The sequence below is a fragment of the Corvus cornix genome, chromosome 19 (assembly GCF_000738735.6).
Source record: "Corvus cornix cornix isolate S_Up_H32 chromosome 19, ASM73873v5, whole genome shotgun sequence".
Classification (NCBI taxonomy): Eukaryota; Metazoa; Chordata; class Aves; order Passeriformes; family Corvidae; genus Corvus; species Corvus cornix.
The window spans coordinates 6,226,425-6,244,096 of NC_046348.1; the positions used below are offsets into that span (position 1 = coordinate 6,226,425).

The 17,672-nt window shown below is 52.8% G+C and overlaps 1 protein-coding gene across 3 annotated transcripts in view; it reads right to left on the bottom strand.

Moving 5' to 3' along the window:
• The window catches only part of SLC43A2 (solute carrier family 43 member 2), a 31,927-nt gene extending 15,974 nt beyond the window's left edge, over positions 1-15,953 (bottom strand). Inside the window, exons 1-5 of one of the 3 annotated variants that reach the window (XM_039562930.1) lie at positions 15,890-15,953; positions 14,162-14,358; positions 7,102-7,291; positions 6,061-6,116; positions 5,280-5,356 (exon numbers count right to left, since the gene is read on the bottom strand). In XM_039562930.1, the coding sequence (XP_039418864.1) occupies positions 5,280-5,356; positions 6,061-6,116; positions 7,102-7,291; positions 14,162-14,321 (483 nt within the window). In that variant the 5' untranslated portion in view covers positions 14,322-14,358; positions 15,890-15,953. Of the gene's footprint in view, positions 1-5,279; positions 5,357-6,060; positions 6,117-7,101; positions 7,292-14,161; positions 14,359-15,763; positions 15,837-15,889 lie in introns of those variants that run through there. The other 2 variants (XM_039562929.1, XM_019287637.3) reach the window with 2 other exon arrangements.
• Positions 15,954-17,672: the final 1,719 nt, after the last annotated feature.

Genomic DNA, 17,672 nt, shown 5'->3' on the forward strand with positions numbered 1-17,672 from the left:
GGCTCTGCTGAGAGCAGACCAGGCTGGTTCTGCAAGGATCTGTTGGGAAAGCAAAGCTCTCAGCAGGGACAGCCAGCAGCAGTTCATGGCAGCCACTTCTGCCACCTGAACAGCAAAATCACTCCCAGGATGGCTCAGCAGCCCCTGCTTCCACTCAAGATCCAAAGGCACAGTGGGACAGGCAGAAATAACTGGGAGACCTTCCTGCTCTCCTGGGAAGGGAGGAACTCCCTGTTTTCCTAAACAACCAGAAGTGAACAAGTTCCCATCACTCACTAATGCTGGCCTGGAAACTGGAAATTACAGGGAGAAGCTTTGAAGCTGTCAGGCTATGGAGAGCTCAGCTGATACCTCCTGAAGCTGGTCAATGGGCAGAGATTCTGCTGCAGGCTGGCAGATTTCCCTCCCATATCCTTTTTTTTGGGTCACTTACTCCCCAAATTCACTTGAGCATCACTGCCACGTCAGCCTCAGAGGGCCTCAAAGCAGGACACTGCAGATGCCTTCTAGGACTGAAAGCACAACCAGCCCTTCATCTGTGCAAAGAGGCTGCTGAACAAAACGATTCAGAGAATATCAGCCTGAGCAAGCAAATGCTGCCATCACACTCCCCTTGCAGGGCTGAAAAACAAATCCATCTTTCCCAAGAGTAGCATATAAGGCAAGCAAATCTGGCTTGTGTCACGGCGTGTTTACAAGGCAAGTATTCCTGTGCAGGAGCACTCCGGGACCCATCTGGCTGTTTATCATCCCTGTGCCTCACTGCAGAGCTTCCTATGCAGTGCAGGCTCCAGGTCCTCAGATAACCCCGGGCTGGGGAGCAGCAGGAATGATGTGCTGAGCCCGATGCTGCCCGTGAACCCCAGAGGAGGAGGAGGCAGACGAGGCTGCGCTGCTCTGCGGAGCATCCCCACACCCATCGCCGATCCCCGCATGCGGGAGAGCTGCCAGCAGGCTGCTCTCGGGAGCTGCAGAGAGGAAATGGCAAAAGGATCCAAAGGTCTGTTACCAGGCGCTGAAAAATCTCCTCTTGGAAGCAGTGGCCTAAATTTACACACTCCCAGAAAGCAGCATCTGCGGAGTGGAATAGCTGAGGGTTGCAAAAAAGGCTAGTCACTGTCACCAGGTTGGGCATTTCCTTCATCCCAAACACCCCAAACGTAAAATAATGTCCAGAAATTACAACAAAACTGCTGCTCCTGCTGGGGAGCTCAGGGCAGGGCAAGAGCTGCACAAACACAGCTGCTTCTTGGCTCGGGCTGGTTTTCCCAAGAGATCCAGAGTCCACAAAAAGCCCTTTTCATACAGCAGGGAAGCAACTTCCAGGTGGATCCTCCTGCTCTGAGGGCTACTGGAGACACAGAACAGGCAGCCATGACCAGGAGAACCCAAGGCTGCTTCTGCCTTGACTGGGACTGAAGTCCTAGAAAGGCTAAAGACTTCCTAAAATCCAATTTGGCACCAAACAAGCAGCTAGATTAAAAAATTGGACAGAAGAGATTTAATGTCTTATCCAGCCCAATCAAAGAAGAAACTGCAAACATTGAGAACTTGGAAGGAAGAGAAATGTGGGACTACCTGGAGGGGCAGAGGGGAGATGAAGGGGGAAAAGTCCCTTCAAGACAGAAAACCTCTCAGACTGTGCCAGCATTGACAGTGCCTGTGCAGGTCTCATCTAAAGACCAGCTACAAAAATAACATGCAATATTTACCAAGTCATTTTTCATGCTGTCTTTATAGTAGCAAGCATTGGAAAAAATGAACCACGGAGAGGAGAGAGAAAAAAAAAAAAAACCAACAAAAAACACAAGCCATGGAGCAACTGAGCTCTGTTTTTCTGCCACCAAAAAGGATCTAATCCTCATTCTGATCTCATCCCCGCAGGCCAGAAGTGACTCCTCCACTAACTTCTGCCCATTCTGGTATGACAGCTCCAATTCTGCAAGACCTATGACGACAGGAACTCTAAAGCTTCTTGTTTAAAGGTTGCTAATACTCAATGTACTATTAACTTTATGCCCTGTCACAAAGACACTCAGTGAATGTTGCCACACGTAACTGTTTATTACTGGAGTCCTTTATTGCAGGGCTGTAATCTTAAACTGATAAATCATTTCCTCTTGCAGATTTTTTCCTCATCTGCCCTACAGCGAGTTTAAAATAATTTATATTGTTTTCGAGCTTTTCCTTGGAGACGTTCCATATACAGAAAATACCCATTGCTACCAAACCCTGTTTCCCTCCTCTTGCAAGGACTATTTGAAAATACAGTGGAAAAAAATCAAGGCATTGAGAACTAGACTACTGAAAAATGGTATTTTTGTTCAATTAAACTTTGTTTTCCCTATTGGGGGTGTATTTGGAAGTTACACAGACGCTAAAAATATGCTCTCAAAGAAAGCCTCGAACTGCCCCCTCTGCATATGGAAACTCCTGTTCCCATTCTCCAACAAACAAAAGCTCACAGAGACCTAAGTTTTCCTAATACTTCCAAGAAAGAAGATTCCCTACACAGAGCTGTCCCCCCCCCGATTAAAGGGGGCTGTTTGTAGCAGAAAATCAGAGCAAAGCAGCTGTAATTCTTTGAAAGGAAAACAGGACAGAGAACAATCTATAAAAGGCTCTTTGTGGTAATTTATCACACATGTTTATTTCTTTGCATGAAACAGCTTCGGAGCAGAACCAGCGCCAGATTCCTGTGTTGCTGTCAGAGCCACCAACACAGATCTGTTTCCATTTCCAATCTTCACTTATATTGGCCAAGACCAAGCCACAAGGCAGAAATCTCCCCTCTGCATTTTAACAACAGGCACAGCCTGACCTTGTTCCTGACCATTTGCTGGCTGCCCCCTCCTCCCCAAGCCACAGATGAGGCACCCCGGAACAGCAGCTTGTTTTGGCTCCACAGCTTGCCATGTGCTCTCATGATACCCTGGGGACTTGTTACTGAAAAAGGCTTTAAACTCAAGAGGCTCTAATCCTCAGAGATCCCCTTTATCCCTGTCTGAGCGTCCCTGCCACAAGATCACACCACGTCCCAGGAGGTGTCAACACCTGAAGCCCCACAAGCTGGGTTTCAGGGACACCCTGCCACAAAGCAGCAACCAAACCCTGCCTGGGGTGGCTGAGGACCACTGCACCAGTGGGTCTGACCCATTTCCTGGAGCGCCTCGGGTCACCTGCAGCTGGCAGAAGGGAGTCACCACGCTGTGACTGGTGCACACCGGTGTGTGCCCGGCGGCCAGCGCCTGTGCCAGCCAGCCCGAGCTCCCCAGCACCCGGAGCCAAGCAGGGCTCAGTGCCTCGGTAATGAACATCCTTACAAAGGTCTTTTGAGTGTCCCCTTTCAGCGTTCAGCCCATCTCCTCCTGGGCACAAGGCAGAGCACAGCATGTTCGTCACCCACAGCCTACAAGCCACAGGCTTGTCCCTACATTCCTCCCTCGCCTGCCTCCAGGGGCCACAGCTGGAAGGAATCCACGAGGTATCACCCTGTGACAGCAGAAGATGGCTCTTGACACACCAAGTGCAGCTTGCATGCAGAATGATAAAGCTGTAAGCTGCCAACCACCAAAATACAGCTGGTTCCAATAGTCAGCGGCACAGCTACACTTCGGAGCAGGTGAAGAAGTGCTTCCCTCCCACTTTAGGCTATTTTTAATCACATTCACACACCTCAGGTACTGAGATGCCTCTGTGCAGCTGCACAGGCAGCTACACTTGCCTCTGGATTTGAGAAGTCAGGCCTGAAGCCACCCCAGCTCTTGCAGAGTACACCTGGAGGGGATGGACTCCACCTGAGGCATCTGTGTGACCTCAGAGCATCACTGCTTGCTCCAGACCTCCTCAAGGCTTGGATCTCTTCTTGGAAGATCTGACATTTTCCTGCTGCTGCTCTTCCTTGGCACTGCAGAGCTGGCTCACTAATGAGGGCACTAATAAGTGGCTTTGCTTACTTCTGCTGCTGAAAGCCACACTACAGCACACCCAATCTATTCCTGCCCTATCCTGCCCTCACTCCTATCATCACCAGTGGCTCTAAAATAAACTGTGACCCCTTGACAACCACCCAGAGAGACAATAACCAATGCTGGCAGCAGCAGGATGGGAATCCTCTCCTCTCCCACAGCACTAGTGATGTTCTCCTCTCCTTGCTTTTATTTGAAGTGTGGCAGGATGACATTTGCTCCATAGTTCCTCGGGGTCACAGCCAAGGCTTCCAGTGAAGAACACCACATATGAAGGAGAGAGCAACATCTGCACAGAGTTTTGAAAGCTTTGAATATATGAAAGCAGCAGCAAAAGCACAGTACACAGAGTGCTCTGTAAAGCCAGCCTTTGCCAAATTTAGGTCTCGGGAGCTCAGCCAGTGTCTAAGCCTTGTCCAGTCAGCGTCTAAGCCCTGTTAAATTAGAGGTAACTTTAACAGGAAGTTTTGCTTCAACAGCAAGTTCAAGGTAGTGCAGTCCAAATCTGAAAGTGCTCAACTACAGCTCTGGGGAAAAAAAAAATTAAAAAAAAAAAAAAAATCGGTGCTTCCCAGGCTTGTTTTCTGGGCGACTTTCCACCCAGCCCTGTTTGAGCCACACTGACAACAATCAGGGTAATGAGGCAGAAAATAAAGCAGTTATTTGGAGAATGATACTGCTTCTGCCTCCAGGCAGAAAGAACCCCCAAAACATAGAGATCCAGCTGACAGTTGTTGACCAAAGCTTTCCATATAATCCTGAACATATCCAAGTGGCCTGTGCACATCCAACAACACAGCATTTCTAAGGACGCCTGTAAGGGATTCTCAGCCTTCTGAAAAGCAAAAGCTTTTGTGATCAAGAAGAACCATTTTCCCGGGGCGAGATGCAAACTGTGCTTGCAGAAAGCTGGTCATACCCAGCTGCAAGGGTTTGTGCCCTGCTGATTCTTCCTGCATTATGTCAATGCTAAGTCCAGTGCAAACACACATCCAGCCTGTGCCAAGCAGCTGAGCACTGGATGTACAGGCACATGATGAGTCCTAGACAAAAACACTTCCTTTTTCCCCCTCCCCCCACCTTCACCTGAGATACAAAGGGCAGGTGGGAAAAAAAAAAAAAAAGGATTGGGGCAAACAAGCTTTAGAATAACAACCAAGGACTCACTCCTAAGGGTGACTGACCCTTTGTACCAAACACAAGCACGTGCTATTCAAACCACAAGCAGAAGATCCACTTTGTTCTTTCCTGCCAGCCCAGCTCACAGCCACAGGGAGGGATAAAGCAGTCAGGTAGTAACTCCTCACTTACCGTGAGCGATGTGAAGGTCATGCACATCCCACCAAAGCCATTCAGAGCCAGGGCAATGAATATCAGCACAGACAGAGCTGCAACAATAAAAAAACCTCCCCTTAGCTTCCACTGGGTGCAGAGGGAAAGGAGACAGAGCCCTGAGGACTTTGGTCCTGACACGCAAAAACCTCAGCGGATCAACACCCTCAGGACATGTCTCGCTGTTCCTGACCCCCCTATCTTCCCCCCAGCCACACAGACTGGGACGGACAGGGCTCTCCTCCAAGGCAGAGCTCAGGACAGGATGGAAGGGTTCCTTTTCTCTAATGAACAGACTCGCTGATGCAGCTTGTCTGATGGCTCTCAAAAGGAAGATTTACTTGAACAAACTGAATCCAAAGTGCCGTCTCACTATCTGCTCTTGAGGAGCAAGCTCCATCTATCTTTGGCAAAAAAGCCAGTTACCCATTGTGTGCTGTTACCTATTTCCCAACCCTGAAAAAGCCATGAACTCCTTTGGAATTGCTCCTTTACAGGACCTGGCCCTGCCCAAACACAAAAACTAAGAGACCTGGGTATCTCAGATGTTTGGCCCTTGCTACACTCTCCACTTGGTGTTGTGAAACACCAGCCCTTCCCAGAGCCACTTAGCTCCCTCAGGCTGGCAGATTGCTTGGCTTGTGTCCCCAGCAAGACCCCAGTACAGCACTGGAGGGTGACAGTTTGAACTCTGCTTGCCCAAAAACCCCAAACCACAGCCCTGAAATGCTCCCAGCTCAGCAGAAAGGTGCCGACTTACAGTCTGGGTTACTGGCACCGTATGCGATCATCACGCAGGACACAGCAAAGCAGGCACTGAAAGGGAACCAGAGCCATGAGTTTCTCACAAACAGCCTCACCCACAGTCAATTACAGCTGCTTCCACCTCCTCAGTGCTTTGCAGGGCAATTTCTGTAAGAGGGAGGGAAGCTGGCAATTCAGAAAGAAAAATCCAGGGAAATACCCAAATATTACTGGCAAACAAGTATTACAGGCAAGCCTTGCACAAGGGCTGAGGCAGGAACCTTTCCTCCCAGCACTGACGCAGCTCTGTCTGGACCCAAATTCCCACTGGTTTTCCAGCACAGTTTTTCTGGCCCTCACCTCGGGGTGACCAAAGGCAGCAGCAGCAGCAGCCCTTGTCCTGAGCCCCAGCACTCAATTCCTCTCTGGTAGGGACTGACTCAGAGACTTGCCCTGTTTTTCCAACTCTGCCCACAGGCCAGTTTGGTTTCTGATCAAGTTCACTGCATTAAAATTGTGATAATTAAAACAGTGCTGAGGTCCACTGATTGCAAAGGTCACTAATCCCTATGTGCCATGACAGAAGCAGTTGACAATCTTCTGTTTGAGGCAGAAAGCAACACACACCACATGGAAGAGAAGGGCCCTGGGAAAGGCAACAGGACATGTTTATCCCTGAGTTAACTCCCCAGCCTACGAACAATGATGTAACATCTTGGGTTTGTGCCTCTCAGGACATAGCTCCCAGCCCAAGGAGAAAGCTACCCTCCCTGACTCACAAATGACTCCGCTCTTCCTCCAGGCTCCATCTGGACAGGGATCACAGAGCAGCACTGGAGAGCTGAAGTGTGGACATGGAGTTCCAGGCCCTTCCCTTATGGAGCAATTCACTGTGCTGGCTGAAATCACCCCAGAGCTGCTCTGCTGTCCTGTGCACAACTCCCAGCCCCATCCCTCAGACGCTTCCCAAGGCTGCAGGGACCCCACAACAGGCACAGCACCCAGACAGGGTGGGAATTGAGCCCTCAGCCCACCCCTGGAGCCCTGGCACACCCACCTGCCCAGCAGCCGCAGCTTGCGAGGGCCGTACTTGTCCATGACAATTCCCAAGGGCAGCGTGATGGCACTGAGCAGGAAGGAGCCGATGGTGAAGGCCAAGTTCAGCATTTCATCCTGGGCATTGCAGGAAGGCCATTTGTGCTCTGAAGCTGTGCTGTTCTCGTCCTCAGAGCTGTTGGTGGTGGTCTCTACACAGGGTGAGAGAGGACAGTTAGGATGAGGCTTGAAATGCTGCAGGGAGGAGGAAAGGGAAAAGCCCTGCTGGGCATATGCCCTCCACAGTCCAGTTTTTATTCTAATCAGTGAGAAATGGAGGAGAGCAGCAGAAGGATGAGGGAAACCTGATGAGCTCTGCTTTGAGCAAGGAAGGCACCCAGGGGACAGGCATCCCATGCAGCAGCAGGGTAAAAACCTAAGGATGGAGATTCATTAATTTATTGAAACAACTACACAGCAATGGCCTGGCAATTACAGGAGACTAAACCCAGCTGAACCTAAAGGGACTGATACAAAAATAAGGTCCTCCTAATCTACAGCTGTCATGTTCTCAGAGATCCTTTCCCTAACAAAGCTAACGACAGCTACAGCCAAATCAGTTATTTTGGTTCCAGACACCAGGCTGACAAGGCCTGGCACTGAGCAACAGCCTGCTCAAATGAAAAGCTTCCTACCCTCACTGCAGGCATCAGGATGAAGAATGGCTTTGCAGTAGCCACCCTGCTTTGACTGCCCTAGCTCTGAAAAATCCTTCCTGGATTTAACTACCCTGTTCCCAGGGGGCCTTGGCAGCTCACCTGCCTTCTCTGTTTTTTTAAAGGATTGATACATCTTTAACTCCTGCCCCGTAATTAGCATTTTCTATTCTTTCAAAATGGGTTTAGGTCATACAGATCAATTATATCCCCAGCTTTCTGTTCTTGCCCTTACATGAGGAACTCTGCATGCAAACTCCCACGCTGAACAGAGCACACGTTGTGTAACCGAGACAGAAACAGGACAGTTCAAAAAAAAAAAAGGAAAGAAGTTCCCTTTTACTGCCTCATGTCAACTCTTCTCCTGTTACATGCCTATCCCAAGGTTGCTTACAACTCCTCGAGTGAGTACGTGTGCATTCAGACTCCCATTAACTCACAGCTCCAGTGCCCTCCACCTCTCCTTCTCCCAACACTTCCCTGGAACCTTTGCTGGTATGACAAAGCACTTGCTCCTTGCTGCTGCTGCAAGCCAGTGATATAAAACACTCTCCTTCATATTTAATAATTGATCTGACAAAGTTCAATATTAAAGGAGGAACAAAGAGAGAAGTCACTGACATAACCACCAGCATGAAGTGAAGCTGGAGATTCCCAGCGAGCCCTGGCTGGTTTAGTTAATTAGCAGGAATCCCCCATGTACTAGTGACTTCACATTCACTGCTTGGTGTGGCTGGTGGAGGAGATCCCCTTGGCTGCTCTCACACTCCCCTACATCTCTGGAGTTAACACAGCCCCATCTTGCACCTCCCTCCCTTTCTACCCAAGCCTCAGCCCCTCCAACTCCAACTGGTTTCACCCTGGCTCTCCCAGCTGCTCTAAACCACCCTGCCAGCTTTGTGTCCACTGCAAACAAACCTCACTCCACCTTCCTGCCATTAGGTATCAGCAGGAACTCAGGCACTGATATCTGAGGCTTTGGAGCTGCTTGCAAACCTTCCTGGGGCCCCTCCCAGCACTCCAAGGGAGGCAGGGGCATTTCTCCCCATTTCCACTGCTCCCACCAGCATCTTTGCTAAGATGGTTTCAAACTGCCCATGTTCCTTTCCACTGCCATGTGCTCCTGATCGATAACTTAATCTGCCCCTTCTCTCGCCCTGTTAGCCATGGATAGCCAGAGTAAGCAACAAATATCCCCAAAATGTCACATGTGCTACCAGCAGCATCTCCTCTGCAAGGAAGGCAGCACTGCAGCCCAAGGCACATCCTTAGAAATCAGTCCTGGACAGACTCTGGGAGGCTCTCTGCAGTTTTCACCCACAGCATCAAGGCCTTTGGGCTCTCCACAAAGATAAATTCATAGGAAACAGATGTGGGTGAGAGGTGAAACTCGGGAAAACAAGGAAGCGGGGGGGAATTGACAAAGTAGTAGCAGTTTCCCTGTGTCAGCACTCTCCAGAGACAGCTCAGCTGCGGAGTGGAAGGAGAGTGGAGGGACACGAACAATGCAGTGACCTTATAACTTGTGGCTGCACGTGTTAAAGCCTCAGTAACCCTCCCCACAAAGAGATCTCAAAACAGAAATATTCAGCCTTTAAAGCTGGAGAATATGAATTCCTGTTCATGTTTTGATTTGTTCAGCTGCTGCACATCCCCAAAGAGTTTGCACAGCACACACCTGCTGGCCCTCCCATAACCAGTGTACACGGTGGGCACCAACACCAGGAGGTGATGAGGACACAGCTCAGAAAGCTGTGGAAACAGCAAAGAAATTTGCCCCTCTCTGAACATTTGCTGCAGCCAGAAAGGCTGGGAATGGGACACCAAACTTCACTCCCTGCCTGCACAACGACCTTGTTTACAGGTGCTCAGCCCCAGCTCCAAGCAGGGGCCAGGCAACAGTGCTATGTGGAAATACAAATTGTGAAAATAGAAGCAGCTCCTAAGCAACAAGATCCATTGAGGCATAATGGAAATGATTCCAGCAGCCCTTGGCACCCTGACATTCCCGATCCTTTGAGCCACCTCCATAAATAGAACATTTTGGAGCAGCTGCAGGTGTGTGCAGCAGGCACAAGGTCCAACCAAGAGCCAGCTCATCCAGGAGCATGGATTTGGGTGCCAGCACAGGAGAGCGAATGGCAGCACAGGACAGGCAGCTAGGAGGGGTTTAATGGGCAGAGAACCTGCCTAACTACTCACCTACCTAATGCACCTGGTTACAGCAAACAGCAGCTTCCCCTCAATCACAGCTCAGATCCTGTTCCAGATCAGTGCACGCCACACTCCTGGGGAAAATATCCTACATGCCTGGCTCCATCTGGAAAACTGCTGTGGGGAAGGGCTGGCTCTATGCCTACAGTGATGCCCTCCCCAAATTCTCTTGCCAAGTCCACCTGCATACAGCACTCCAGGTGTGACACCCGGGCGAGGCAGCAGCACAGAGGCTGTGCTCACTCACTGCTGCCTCACTGATGAGCCAGGAGAAGCTACAAGTCTTTACCAGCAATTACAAGAACATTGCTGCCTATTTTTACAGCACTCCCCGCACAAGCAGCAGGATTTCTACTGCCCAATTAGTAGTTCAAGTTACTATTTAAAGAATGACAGCTTAGGTGAGGAGAAGGCTGCCTGGGTAATCATTTATGTCAAGATCATCGCTGGGATTTGTTCAGGCTGGAACATTTAAAGCCATCCTTTCTCCCAAATTAAGTGCTGCAGGTTCCATGCAAGGGTCAATCATTAACTGCTCTTCACTGACCTCTTCAAATCCCAGGCACACACACACACCACATCAGCAGAGGAACGAGTCTGGCTTTTCCAGGAGTGACTGCCATCTCAGATGGCAGAGAGGAGCTTTCCTTTCATCTTGTTTCATGGATCAGACTGAGTCAAACAGGCAAGACACCCCCAGCCACCCTGACAGTAGCTCTGTAGAACACAGCCTGCACACCCCTCACCTTCCTCCTCATTTCTTTTATAGAAATAAAAAAGAAAAAAAAGGAGAGGGAAAAAAAAAGACAAATCAAGGGCAAAGAACTGGGAGTATTGGTGTTAAAAAAATAGCATACTGAACGACATGTGCAAACAACTGATTCTGCAGTCTGCCCACATAAGAACATGTTTTCTCTTTTCAGGATGGTGTCATACTTCTGGGAACTGGGAGGGGATGTTCTTGATTTGTACCACTGCAAAAGCAATTTGTTCGGGTTTCCCTGCCCCTCCACTTGCACTTCCAGGACCCCCTCTCTGGGTGCCTGAAAGCTTCATATGTGACCAAGGCACAGTCTCAGTTAAACTCCCCTTCTCATCCCAGCTGTGGTTTCATTTTGCTGCAGTTCTCACCCAGGGCCAGCACCTTCCCACAACAGCTGCTGATCAGCACAGTGTGTTTCCTGTACTAATCTTTTTCTGTTTACAGGTTCACGTGTGTAGCCTTTTCACAAACCGTTGCTGTCATTATCTCCTCAGATTGTAAGGGACCTTCAGACTGCAAGTTCCCCACCCCACACCTCAGATAAATAAGGGAAAAGAGCTGCAAGGTAGCACCTTCCCCCTATGACCACGTCAGGGCTCGTTAACTTGCTGTAAGTGAATTAGCTTATCATCCCTTTGGTATTCTGCAGTCCTGTCTCAGAAGAAAGCCCTCCGTGCCCCTTATCTCTGCTCTTTGTGAGCAGATTATCAAATTCAGGACTTTTTTTTTTAAACATGTTTCAGACCCAAGCGTTCAGCTTCCCAATCCCAGAAACATCATAGCAAGGCAAGGCCCTGGACTGATCAAATTCCCCACGAGCTGATAAGGCCCAGAACTGTGATAAAGACTGTGGAGTCAGCACTCACACCGAATAAAAGATGCTGCTTCAGTTGGTTAAAGGCCAAGTAGTAGTGTAGTAAAATTAAAATGGGAACAAAGTGCTACTACCAGGCTCCTTGTCAGCGAATTTCAAACATACCTCTCAGGAGGTGGCCCAACGGGTACAACCCCCCCCCTCCAGCCCTGTTGCACAACTGCTCTAAAAATATTTTGTTATTTCAGACTTTTTTTTTCCCCAGGTGTCCATCTCCACCCTCATGCCACTGAGTCCCTTGGACCCCACGTTTGTACAGTGGCTGAGTAAAATCCAACGCAAGGAGCCAAGGGCAAGCACGGAAAGCCAGGGATTCAACAGGGAGACAAGGAGTCCTTCATGAACTGCAGCACTTTCTGGGCAGCTGCTGGTACCTTCAGAGAAGAGCCTGCAGAAGGGACAAGGTCTAGTTCTGCCTTTCATTGGAAAGCATCACAAAGTGCAAGAGCTTTTGCTGACAAACCAAAAGCCCTGCCAAGAACCTTTGGCTCATTAGTAAAAGTCTATTTTTTTTTGCAATACTTACATGCCCACAGCAGCATTAGGAACAACAAGTGCCCAAAGGCTACTAGTCATGATTTGTTTGCACCAACTTTCCAGCCAAGCACCCACTTGGCTGCAGGATTCAATAGATTACACTGGAAAAGGCAAACCCTAATCCCAGCAAAGGGAAAACTCAGCTTGGGGCTGGTCATTGAGAGTCTCCACACACTTGGAGCCAGGAGTCTTCCCCACAAAACTCTTCCAGTGAGGACAAAAGCAGAAAAAAGGAAAGTGAGTCAGCACGGATGAATGTCCCAAAGCTCATCACAAGCCATCACCGAGTTCAGCACTGATGGCCAGATATTTAAGGACAATAAGAACATTTGACTACACAAGTTTCTTCTCAGGGATTAAGCTTTCTTGCCTCAGGGCACAGGTTGGCCACTGGGAGGGAGCAGTTGCCCCCAGGGCAGCAATTTCACAGCAGTCCAAACATCTGCATCTTCCCTGTGATCTGTGGGCATGGGCACTCCCACGGGGAGAGCCAGAAAAGCCACAGATTAGCAAACAGGAGTGAGAAACCCAGATGGACCTTTGATTTGGGACAAACTGAAAGGAATCAAGGCAAAGAGCAGGAGGTGGGCCCTAAGTGGAGCTCTTGTCAGCAGAGCACATCTCAGGAAGCAGACAGGGTAATGCCTGCTCACTGAGACAGTCAGCATTTGCTTATCAGCTCCCGTGTGCTTTATCTGGGTGGCAGAAAGTCTCCACCTGATAGTTTAATGTGAACTCTTACACAGGCATGTGACGAAGTCTCCATGATGTGGAGAGAACACAGCAGCCTTGAATAGAAGTCCTGCAAGGTCTCCAGGCACTGGAATGCTCCTGGAGACCCGAGTGACACGGACACGCTTGGGAGCACTGCCCTGAGAGCAGAGCACAGGATGGAGATCAAGCAGCCAAGCTACAGCTGATAAAAGACTGAAACATGTGCATGTTTGCCAGGTGCACCAACCCAGGCTCTGGTACACAAAGCAGGAGAGATAACAAGCAGCTGATGAATGAGCAAAACCCAAAGTATCATCACAACTATTCACAGGCACCTTTGCCTGCACTTTGTTCCCCCACGCTTGTTTTCCCCCACTCTTCTCAGCCCTTACTCACTGAGGGTACATGCACTGATTTCCAGCTCTTTTCACAAACTGCTTCCTCCATCAGCCCCAGATGGGCTGATCCAGTCCCAGTCTCCATCACACATCTCTGGACAGAGCCCAGACTGCCTCTCTTCACTTTGCCCTTCCTTTCTCTGAGCACACACAAACCCTCAGTCACCACAGCAGCTTTCCAAATCCACACCACACCTTTACCCTCGGGTTCTTCTTAACCCCACTGACCACCCAAACACACTGTGGGATGCTTAATTCTCTCCATGCCCAGGCTGGGGACAGATGTCCATATCCAGGCTGTTTTCCCAGGATTTGCAGGCTGTGTCTGCAACAGGGACAGCCACTTCTGGCTGGGGCAGAGGGTAAATCCCAAGCCCTCACAGAAATACAGCCTGGTTTGAGCACATCCTGGGTGCTTGAAGAAGGAGAGGAACAATCAGAAGCATTTACTTCCACAAATTCTCCTCAACAGCAGCACTGGACTGCCCTGATATTATTGCCACCCATGCTCCTTGTTTTCTTACCACCAAGGACAAAGTTCCTCTCAAACTCAGGAGAAGCCCCCCCACAATTCATCATCCTCCAGAATCCATCCAGTCTTCCCTTGCAGAGGAAGAACCCATGGCCAAGTGGAAAAGGCCATCCAGAAAAGCTCTACCTCATCATTAAAGCTCCTTTTTCCAATCACTCTACGAAGCAACAGCACCTACAGGCACACTGCACCATCACAAGGATCCCACTGGTTTTGGAAAGGAGTACACATCCCTTCCTTCTGTCCTGGGACCAATGTGGAGCTCAGCCCTCCTCCAACCAGCTCCACACCACCCTAGAACAGAGAACCACACACGAGCCCAGAGCATCCTTACCTAGCCCGTAGCACAGGTAGGAATAAAACCCTTCTGCCTTCAGCATGATGAGCAGGGACCCCCAGCCCAGCAGGACGGCGGAGAAGAGCAGGTTCTCGATGATGGCTGTGAACGCCATCCACCAGCGCCGCCGGTGTGCCGTGGCCAGTGTGGGGGCCATGGCTGCCTGGGGGGTGGCCTCTTTCAGAGCCTCAAACCTGCAGGGAACAACATCCAGTGAGTCCACACACAGAGCACAGATTGCTCAGAAAGCACCAAAAAACCCCATGGTTTAAGGAATCTCCCTACTAGCACCCAAGCAAAGCTGCCTGCTGAATGCCAGGCACTTGGGTGCAGAACTGGTTTTTGCAGGTACCAGCTTGCCAAGCAACCTGGAGGGATGGGGGAGGCACAGGTGCCCTTGGAAGAGCCCCTCGGGGGCTCGGTCTGTGTGACACAGGGCTCTGCTCAAGGACTCTGTTCCACTTCCCGAGCAACAGGTATGAAAATGCAGCAAACAGCCACTGCCCGGAGCCCACTGCCCCGGCACAGGGCAGGCACCTCATTTGTAAGGCAGGGAGGGAATAAATGCCAGGGCAGGGGGGCTCCAGCCAGCACCCCGATCTCCCCACTGCCATCAGGCAGGGGCTGGGACAGGGGACACAGCCCCACATCCCCAGGGGTGGCTTCAGAGACCCACCAGGTTTTCTCTGTTCCTGCTCCGGAAGGTGTGTGAGGGTTCTATAAATGCAGTTTATACCACCAATGGCTCATCAAGGAGCACTTTTTGCCGCCTGCCAGACCACCCAGCTGGGGGACACTGCAGCTCACTGGCATCTCCAGGCTGCCCCAGATGCTGGAGATGCATTCACTGTGTCCCAGCTCCTGGGGAGTGAGCAAATTTGGGAACACACCTGGTTGTCCAAGGGGCAGCCCTGGGGAGCCTCGAGGTGAGGGGCCACCCCTGTGTCACCAGGCAGGTGGCCCTTGGAGACAAACTAAGGCTTTTCCCAGCCCAAGCACACCTCAGCCTGCACTGTGGGGAAACCAGCTAGCCACGCATCCAGCCAGGACAGCTTCTCTTATTAGCGAGACCCCAGCACCGGCTGCTTTGGCGGGCTGGGGGTCTGACCCGGCTCCCTGCAGGGATGCCTGGAGGTCAGGGCCCCTTTCCAGCCACAGCAGTCGGTTCAGAGCCCCTTGCCCTGGAAGCCAGCCTGCAGCCGTGCCCCCCCACCCACAGCGCAGGCCCGCTGCCCCAGCACAGCCCACAACGCATTTCCTCCATCACCTCCTCCTCCTCTTCCTCATCCCGGCACCCGCAGCCCCCTCCCCAGCCCAGCGATCCTCTCTGCGACAAGAGCTACAGCCCGCTATCAGCCGCCCCCCACGCACCCCCTCAGTGTCCCCCAGCACACCCCACTCCCCACATCACCCCCGCTGCATCCCACACCCCCGAACAGCCCCGCAGCATCCCCCTCGCTCCTCGCCATCCAGCCCCCCACCCACACTCCGCCCCTCCATCCCCTCTCCCTCAGCCGCCTGCCACTCCCACGGGTGAATCCCCCGATGCCCCCCACGCAACCCCTGCCTCCGCATTGCCCCCTTCCATGCAAACCCCACCCGGCTCCGGCAGCCGCTGCGATCGCAGCCCGCCCGGCACGGCCCGCTCCCGCCCGGTGTGCCCCGCAGCCCGCCCGGCAGGGCCCGCGGCACACAGCCCGCGGCACACAGCCCGCGCCCGCTCACCGCCGCCGCCGCGCCCCGTTCCGCTTCACCACGGTCCCACCCGGGCTTTTTATCCGCCCTCGGAGGCAAAACAGGCGCGGCCGCTGATTGGCCGCCGCCTCAGCCAATGGCCGCGCGCGCCGCTGCCGCTGGGGCACGTGCCGGTTCGCCCCCCCGCGGCCCCCCCTCCCCCCCTTCCGCCGGACCCCCCTCACGGGACCCCCGGGAACCCCCCGGGATCTCCCCTCGGGATCCCCACGGGACCCCCCTGATGTCCCCCCCGATATCTTCCTCCTGGACCCCCGGTATCCCTCCCCCGTATCTCCCCCCGGTACCTCCCCACGGGATCCCCCAATATCCTCCCCCCCCCCGGTATCTTCCCCCGAGATCCCTCGGATCCCACGGGACCCCCCGCTATCTCCCACCAATATCCCTCGACATCTTCTCCCGCTAACCACACCATTTCTCCCACCGGTAACCCCCGATATCTACTCCCCGGTATCCCCAGCTATCTCCCCCAAGTACCTCCCACCCCCAGATATCCCCTGGTATTTTTATCACCCGGTACGCCCTCCAGTACTCCCCGGTGTCACCTTCAGTACTCCCTCGATACCCTCCGGTATCTCTGTACGCCGCCCCTGCTACCCGCCTCGATTCCCGCCGCTACTCCTGCGGTACGCCTCGATATCCCCCGGGACCCCTCCCCGGTACCCCCCTCCCGGTATCCAGGTATCTCCCAGTACCTTCCCCGACCCCCTCCTCCTCTCCCATCCCCCGGTACCCCCGCTCCGGGCTGCACCTGGGCTCTCCCGGGACAGCCGCACGCACCCGGACGCGACAACCGGGGCTGGGCACGGGGCCGAGCAGGACACACAGACACACACACAAACACACACAAACACACACACACACACAGCCGCACACACGGACCCTCCTCGGGGACACCCGGACGCGACAACCGGGGCTGGGCACGGGGCCGAACGGGACACACAAACACACACACACACACACACACAAACACAAACACACACACACACACACACAGCCGCGCACACACACAAACACACACACACACACAAACACAGCCGCACACACGGACCCTCCTCGGGGACACCCGCTCGCGGCCCCGGCCACAGCGGCACCCGAGCGGTGGTGGGGCTCGCCGCCTTCCAGGGAAAAGGGATCGGCGGCGGGCGGTGATGCGGCTCCCCCGCCCGGCACGGCGCGGGGACAGCGGGGAATGCCCCGCGGGGTTCGCTGCCGCTCTCCGCCGCTCTCCCGCCGGCCCCGGGCGGAAGCCGAGGGAGCCGCACCGCGCTGGCCGCGGAACGGTGAGCTGCTGTGAGCACAGCCCCGCTGAGCACGGGAAGCCGTGTCGGGAACGGCACCCGCGGCATTGCTCAGCTGCTGTGGGTACAGGCACAGCGTCTGTCCTGCGAAGCCCACCTGTCCTGCTCCTGTGACCAAGGAGGGACCAGAGAAGCTGCTCCCCCCGGTTTAAAGGGCATTTTGGGAGCAGGCATCCAACACAGCCCGGGGCTGACCACCCTCATGGCACAGCCAGACAGGGGCAATGAGCCCTCGAGATGCCCCAGCCCACAACACTGCTCATTCAAAGAGTCACAGAAAGATTTGCATTGGAAGGAACCTAAAAGATCATCTGATTCCAACCCCTGCCATGAGCAGGGACACCTTCCACCACACCAGGTTGCTCCAAGCCCCATCCAACCTGGCCTTGGACAGTTCCAGGGATGGGGCAGCCACAGCTTCTCTGGGTTACCTGTCCCAGGGTCTCACCGCAAAG